At 44.4% G+C, this 8,161-nt stretch overlaps 1 protein-coding gene across 2 annotated transcripts; it reads left to right on the forward strand.

Moving 5' to 3' along the window:
- The first annotated feature begins 575 nt into the window (after nucleotides 1-575).
- LOC119375556 (boophilin-G2) lies at nucleotides 576-5,746 on the forward strand. Of its 2 annotated transcripts, XM_037645750.2 has the most exons (4): nucleotides 576-621; nucleotides 1,548-1,736; nucleotides 3,612-3,674; nucleotides 5,267-5,746. In XM_037645750.2, exons 1-4 carry the CDS (start codon nucleotides 579-581, stop codon nucleotides 5,494-5,496), a joined length of 525 nt encoding a protein of 174 aa, XP_037501678.1. In that variant the 5' UTR covers nucleotides 576-578; the 3' UTR covers nucleotides 5,497-5,746. The 2 variants fall into 2 exon arrangements, with proteins under 2 accessions (XP_037501678.1, XP_037501679.1); XM_037645751.2 differs by lacking the exon at nucleotides 3,612-3,674.
- Nucleotides 5,747-8,161: the final 2,415 nt, after the last annotated feature.

The following is an 8,161-nucleotide window of genomic DNA, read 5'->3' on the forward strand; positions in this document are numbered from 1 at the left end:
CTACCCTGTGCCTTAAAATCATATTGTGCTTGGACTCTCGAGAAGATGCTATAGATTTTGCTGTGGATATTACCACTTGATGTTGGTGCATACCCTATTGATAGAACCAAGTGGATCATAAGCTAGACCTCATCTCGTCTTTAAACGAGCCCTTTGCGTTTGAAATGTCAAACTCTGTAAACTTATGGCTAATTGTGCTAGTTTTAAATATTTAGCTCAACAATTTCAGCAAAACCATGCAGCAAGATAGTATCAGTAATATCACGTAGTTTAGAAGCGCAGCGTTCTCGCTTTTCAGAAGACACCTGTTGGAAAACACAGAACGGAAGCGAGGAAAACGCCCGATTATTGTCTCTTGTAGTGCTCTCTTTATCACGGATATTGCTGCAATTGTGAGAACAATTGACTTCGAAACGGGCGTATTTCGCATTTGATACGGTGAGATCATTTTATCTGAGGTGCTCATAAATAAGGATAATTCTCGCCGGAAGTAGTGCGTAAGCATCATTGTTCTAGACCGTATAAAAACGATGTTTCGATTGAGCTCGTCATTCGTCTTCTGGAACAATCAGTTCGAGATGAAGCTTTACATCCTTGTGGCGCTCCTCGGCACCGCGCTTGGTGAGTTCGTGTTCTGATATCCATATTGTAGACCTTGCTTATGCCAGTACTTGATCTTTGTATATGGAGCGCGAGTGTGTCTGCGTGAGTGTATTAATGCACCATGTTTCGAGTAAATGCAAATCTGTCCACATTGGACAAATAGCAAGCTGCTTTGATAACCTTCAGACACTAATTTCATTGGTGATGCGCGCCTACGGCGACTGGTTCATATTGAGTGGCGCTGCATAACGTGCGTAAAGACCTGTTTGTATGGTCTGGTCGGAAATGGATGGTCTTCCGATAGTCTCCGCTCCCACTAGTTCTGTTTCTCTGCAGAAATCGAGTACTGTTGATGTGTCTCATATTATTTAACAAAATTCAATATTTTTTTTAGGATTTCGAAAGATAAACTTTTTCAAAGGGATTGATACTCACAATAAAGAAAATGAAACACCCCTGGCATAGATTGTGTTTCTCATATTACCAAGCCTCTACTATCACTGTTTATCGGTGACAGTTGCGGCCGCTTGCGATCTTCGCAAAAAAAAAAAAAAAGAAAATAAGAGGACAATCCAGGATTCTGGTGCGCGCCCGCGAATTTTGCAGTAAGAATTCTTATTGTTCTAATATTATTCTAATATTATATATATATATATATATATATATTACAAACAACGTATGAGACCCTTTCAAGTGAGTTGTAACGTTAGAAAGCGTTGCATCAGAATAGAATTTATTACGCTCGTTTCAATAAAATTCTCAAGCTTACGGATGCTCTCTTTTGCATACAGAAGCATTTTTTGGCAAAACGAAAGCGAAGAAAATGGCATCCTGGATTCGATTTACACAACAAACGTGCCCTTGAATTTCTCATCAATTACGCATAGAAGTGTGCCCAAAGTGATCACATTGAAAGAAGTTCTCAAAATGTGCGTTTCTCAAAGCGGCGAGAAATTTCGACAAGGAATGCCGGCCGGCGAAGGACCACGGATTCTGCAAAGCTCTGATTTCCATGTGGTGGTTCAACGCTGAGAGCGGAAAGTGCGAGCAGTTCTACTACGGTGGCTGCGGAGGCAACGGCAACAAGTACGAGACCGAGGAACAGTGCATGGAAAACTGTGGGGCCGAAAAGCGTGAGTACATGCAATACTTACGTGGTTTACGGCAGCTTTTTTCCAAGTCCATAAAGTTAGGTGAAGACCTCTGGGGCTGGCCTAATTCACGCGTGGCCCATATGCTAGAACACACTTAAAGCTCATTAATTCGACACCCGTTAATTAAGCAAATCGGATAACTCGGACGCGTTCTTTGGTCCCGGCAAGCGTATGTATTTATTTGTGGCATCAAACTCTCGTTAATTCGGTCGTATCTGGCAGCAACCCGATTAATTCAGGCGATTCTCGGAGCGCGCCGAGCCCAAAACTCCGCAAATGTGCGACGCAATGGAGCGAAAACGGCGTTCGCGGACAACCAAAACGAGGCGACGAAATCTGCATCGCCGTCGTCATCAGTGCGAACAGTACAGTAACGACGGTAACGACGTTTCTGGTTAATTTCGGGTTAGCATGTTTCGGGTGTTGAGCCTTGGTCACATCGTCAACAAGGTCGCGAGCGAAAATTCTTTTACAGAGCTCTTATGCACAGCACAAGATATACGTTCTCATCAAGAAAATGAAAGTGTACTGACGTAATAGACATTTTATTGTTTCCTTGAAACTTTCAATAATTCTGAACTCCGAAATCCGAATTAACGAGATTTTACTGTAATAGATATGTTATGTGTTGAAAAAAGACACATCGACGTCTCTGCGTCATTTTTGAATAATGTGCAGAAGTCAACCCGCAGCAAAGTTAAGAATATTATACGAAACAAAATTACGACAAATAATACGTCACGTTCTATTTCTGATGTAGTAGCTTATTACGTTTTATTTGTGAGAAAATCAAATTTCTTGGAAATACTAGGGAATAAAATTGAAAAGTAGTGTCACCATAATGCCAGCAGAGCCCACAATGTGCGAGAAACAAGCGGTAGTTGTGGTGGAACCCCGTTTTCCAGAGTATCGCCATTTCCCAAGTGTCAGCTAATATAGTCCGGGTCGTGACACTAGATACGGAGTATCCAGGCCACCTTACGAATAAGCTTTGTCTTTTATCTAATCTAGTCCGGGTCGTGACACCATGGCTACAGAGTATCCAGAACACCTTACGAATAACGTTTACTTGCAAGAATTGCACTGCTAATCACGCAGATTACAACGGACGCCTTCGTAGCAATATTGTAGGGCAAGTCATACTGAAAAAAGTTGAACTATTGTCCTGATGTATTGTTGAAGGTAATCATATGACACGCCCGAGATAGCTTTCAAAATATACCGGGACGTATGCAGTCGCATTTATTCGTTTTATTAAGAAGATTCGACAACGGTTACGCTTCCATTATGTGATGTACGTACTATCGGCGTCAAATGAAACCCGAACAGCGGCGACCATTTGTAAAGGTATAGTCCGAGCCCTCCGTCATCGCCATTGACAGGCGCGCGCATCCGGTTTGACAACACTCCGCATACGCGGGCCTGTCTATCGTGATAACTGGAGGACGCGCACTGACGATTGCGAATGCTTGCCGATGTTCGGGTTTCATTTGACGCCGACAGTACTAAGGTGCGTTGTACTAACGTAGTAAAAAGCAACAGTTCCGTAATTATTAATCTATCGAATGCGGATTCTCGATCTGACAAACTATGCATGAAGGTTCTATGTATCAGACGTTCGTATGAAATATAGATACAGGCAGTGATGTACACTTTTAAGCAGAAATATGACGACGTCACTGATATATAAGCTTTAGCTTTGTGGTTGTGGTAGATGCGTCTGCATAGAAAAGGTACCACATGGTTGCCTTCCAACGAGGCTCATAATAACAACACAGGCTTAATATTGCTCTGCGACCTGTGGACGCACCGCAGAAATTCTTCTTTATGATTTTTATTCCTTCTTATTCCCAGCCATTCTGAGACCCTACCCACGTGCTCTGTCTTTCCGTGGAATGACCAAGGACTACCGCCCAGGTAAGCTTTTAAATCTGCGGTATCTCGAGCCAGGTGCTCCTCTGTTTTCAGGAGTACGTAAAATACAGTCTCTACAATAAATCATTGATTTATCCTTCGTTTATGATGACTCATTTCAAAGAGCATCTTGATTCTCAGCCGGCATTTGCTCGTCTGATCTTTGTGAAATTTATTTACGTGCCTAAGGCAAACCGCAAATATAGGTAAATGTCGGTACATACCGATGTATATATACCAGGCGATTGATATTACCTTGAGCTCTGCAAGCCGCGGCGTCAGTGAAGGACGAACACTTGCTTTCCGACCCGATACCTTATAAATGCGCCAACGTTCTCTCAAGACGCCTCACAAAATTTCGATCGCTATCGTAAAATTAGTGTCCCTATCGAACGCCGACCTTCTTTTCACATTCGCATCTGACACCTTGATTAGCCAAAGGAATCGTTTCCCCGGGTAACGGGCTGCCATTAAAAACAACTAAGCATAAGTAAACGCATATGACACCAACGTATCTGCTCAGGAAGCCAGTGTAACTACAAAGCTACAGCAGCGCGTGTGCGCGCACGTACGTGTGCAAGACTGCGATGTAATATATAGTTATAAGGAATTCCGTAGTTATCTTTCCTTTTTCTATTTAGGTATAGCCGCTTTTTCGTTCAGAGTGACACCACACTTTGTTTAGAATTTCTGCAACTATTTTTGTAACGAATAGTCTTCGTAATAAATTTTTATCTCAGTAGGGCTAAAATGCATATGCTGAAGACAAAGGTAATGCACAATAAGCTGACGAAAGAGAAAGAGGCCACAGTTGGAAACGAACCATTGGACTGTCTGCAAGGATATGCGTATCTACGTGGATTGCTAACACGAGAGCCTATTCACTTAAAAAAAGATTCAAGGAAGACTAATGATGGGCTAGAGCGCATACGGCAGGCACTACCAAAGAATGACAGGCAGCCCGACAATGTCCTTAAAGTGGAAAGTATAAAATCACCGCATACTGCTAGTTGTAACATATGGGGCTGAAACATTTAGGATAACGGAAAAAGTAGAGAAAGAGTTAATAACCACGCAGCGTGCAATGCGAAAGAAAATGCTAGGTGTAATATTGAGTGATTGAAGGATGGCAGAATGGGTCAGGAAAGAAACATGGGTAGCGGATATTCTAGTTGACATCAAGTGAAAGAAATGGACCTTGGCTGGTCACGTAAAAAGCAGGGAAGGCAACCGGTCTCCATTGCGAACAACAAACTTGTTACCAATTCATGGTAAACGCAGGCGAGGATCGCAACAATTTAGACAAAATGACAACTTAAAAAGTCCGTAGAAGTAAAATAGAATCACGTAACCCAGGATAGGGTAAACTGGAGGTCACTGGCAGTCCTGCACTGGACCTAAGTAGGCGGAAATTGGTGCTGATGACGATAATCTAGCAGCACCTGCACTAAATCAATCAGCGGTAAACTTTAGCGCTGAGGCTTAATGACGGAAGCCATGAGTGTAAACGAGTAGCAGTGGCTTGCAACTCCTATTCCCTCAGGTCTTTCGCAGTGTCAGTACGGGGCTGTTGCATCCCGTTTTCTCTACTGCAGGATCTGGATCATTCGGAGGATCCGTTTGCCAAAGGCCACGATACACGGGTCCTTGTAAGGCTGCCTTCCGTCGCTTCTACTACGACGCTGCGACCAGCTCTTGCCGCCAGTTTGTGTATGGCGGATGCCAGAGCAACGGCAACAACTTCGCGTCTCACGCCGCCTGCATGGCTGCCTGCGCACCTTCGAGTCCTGTGAGGCCCGTGATGCCCAGCCCACGCATGGCCTAAGCAAAGCGCTCGCTCTGGCTTGACGCCTAAGATATAGGCCACGGACAGCGGGAAGCTTGAAGGCGAAGTCGCAAGAAGAAGAAAAGAAAATTATGACGCGGAGAATTGCGCTATGCCATATCACTCAAATTGGGCAAGTTTTTGGGAATCTGCAAACGCATCTTCCACTGTTTGGCCAGCTGCAACTGATCAACGTTTCCTTTATTGTCATCACGTGCGGCCTTTTGACTTGGCATCTGAATAAAACTTGCTTGACAATTCTAGTGAAGTTATTTCTTCTGCGATATACTATAGTCCAGAAGAATTCTGTAGTTGGTGTACAATGAAATTGCCAAGATTTATGTACAAAGCAACTATGTGCTCAACAAATATAGACATCTGTCCATAGGCCGCACCACTTCGCCCACAATGTATATTGCTCGCATAGGCTGCTTTCCCGCATCCGTTTCGCCCATGCTTCTCGATATCCACGTGCAATCCTTTGTGGAGTACCTATTTCTATTTGTGGAATATCAGTATTTCTAAACAATTTTCCAGGTTAGCATTCGTAATAATTGAATATCACTGATCAGTAGGTCCGATTTTGAATCAAGAGTAGCGCTGAATGTTAGCGCAACATATTTGCGAGCCGACAGGGAGAGGAGGAGGAAGGAAACAGGAAAGGTGAAGGCAGAGAGGTTAACGAGGAAAACTTCCGGTTGGCTACCCTACGCTTGAAGATCGGAGAAAGGGAACAACACAATACACGTTATGACAGGAAATACACTTTGATCATATGAACTATCACTATGGAAAAACATGTTTGGCGTGTTGAATAAGCGAAATGGGATATTTATTCACTGCCTTCATAATTGCTTTCTCCGTGGCGGCATGCAGTTTAGGACGACTAAAGATATCAATTTTGGCATTTTATTTGGTGGAGACAGGCGGTAGTGTCAAATGGGACAATTGAAGTCCTTCCTGCGAAAAGAACGTCGACGCTTACAGGTTTTGAAAAAGCCGGTTCTTTTCATTATTGCGCAGGAATGAACTTCCACCAAATGCGCTGGCGAAAACCAAAAGCGAAGCGCCGATGAGTGCAACTTGCAGTAGATCAGAATGATTTCACTCTTCACGTGAACCATTGCAGTGGTGTTCTGCGTTCGTTAGCGTACGCGCACCATGCGTGCCATAACCGCAAGCGCAGCCCGCACGCCCACGAAACTGAGCCGACCGATGGTTGATACAATGACGCTCGCTCATTTGAGCCAGTCAGAGGAATACGACTGTCCAGCTATTCCGCGTTTCGGCTTCGGTTTCGCCGGCGAAATGGGTCTTGGATAATTACTGCGCGATTATTACCGGAGGCCGCTTTTCCCAAAATGTCAAAGCGCCAATGGGTTTTAGCAGCAATAACTTCCATGCTTCCATTTGAAAGAATTGAGAGAGCGTACAAACGAAGGGGAAACGCAGCCGAGGATGGCAGCGAGTTTGCTGGAGGGACACGATGTAGACGTGGAGTGCGCAGGGACAGAATAGAACCAGCTCGCACAACCTAGGGTAAATTGTGGATTAGTGGGAGAGGCCATCTTCCCACGGTGGGCACTGGTTAATGGTAATGATAACAGACAGGTCAGTGCTATTACATAACGCTCTTCTTTTCTGGCAAAATAACAGAAACGCATCACGTGTTCTAGAATACCTTTTTATCCCCACGTGGTAAGCGCGAGCGTGCCCTCCACACCAGGCGGGAGAAAATCGCTAACGCGCTTCGAGTACACATGCAGTTGTTATCGGAACATGCGCTTGATAGCTTCTGTTCGCACTACCTGACGCAACGCAAAGATTTAAGAGCTCCGCTCTTAGAATGACGAAGCTGTTCCGCTTGAATACTAATAAATGTTTGCTGAAGTGGATTGCACTAGGCACTCCAGCTGCGCAGATATTGAAAGAGAAGCAACACAAAGGTCGGAAACACTCTTTGGTAACACGTGCTCAAAAAAGCTGATAACAGCTAACGACATCAACAACCTTTTGACATTCGTATAACTTACTGAGGTGTGCGTGCAGTTTCGTGGAATTGCTCCGGGCATCTTAGCCCATTGAGTGACGCGATACCTGAACTCTACAACAAAAGGGCGGAGAAGTCAGTAGTCACAGCTATATCAAGTAATTTCCTGCCTGTATTATTTTCGTAATGTTTTCCACCCTTTGTATATAACGCTGAGTTTTATCTCATAGCATACTAGGAAAACGTCCACCAGGTTCCTCCTTTCGACATTTGCTGGCACATGCGTAGAAAACAGAAAAAAAAAAATATCATTGCGACTTCCCCGAGGAGGCGGGCTAGCTGGAACGCCGCATACGTTAGGAAGTGAGATGTGGCATGGTCTGATTCACCGTGCTGTGCTACGGTCAAAAGTAAGAAGACGCCGACCAAAAACTTCAAAAATAACAAAGACGTTTCGGCTCCCGTATGGAGGCCCTGTTCAGAAATGAAGCAACGAAAGAAGGCGGGTTGACTATGTACGTGCAAATAGATGGTGCAAACAGCGTGCGTAAACTAGAGTCACTGGAAAAATTTCAGAGTATCCCATCTGTTTTCCGCGCGCCGCCGCCGATGCGATTGGCTTACTCGCATCATCTGACCTCTCGCCGCCATATCCCTTCCAAGCGCTTTGGGTGC

The sequence above is a fragment of the Rhipicephalus sanguineus genome, chromosome 11 (assembly GCF_013339695.2).
Source record: "Rhipicephalus sanguineus isolate Rsan-2018 chromosome 11, BIME_Rsan_1.4, whole genome shotgun sequence".
NCBI classification, from domain to species: domain Eukaryota; kingdom Metazoa; phylum Arthropoda; class Arachnida; order Ixodida; family Ixodidae; genus Rhipicephalus; species Rhipicephalus sanguineus.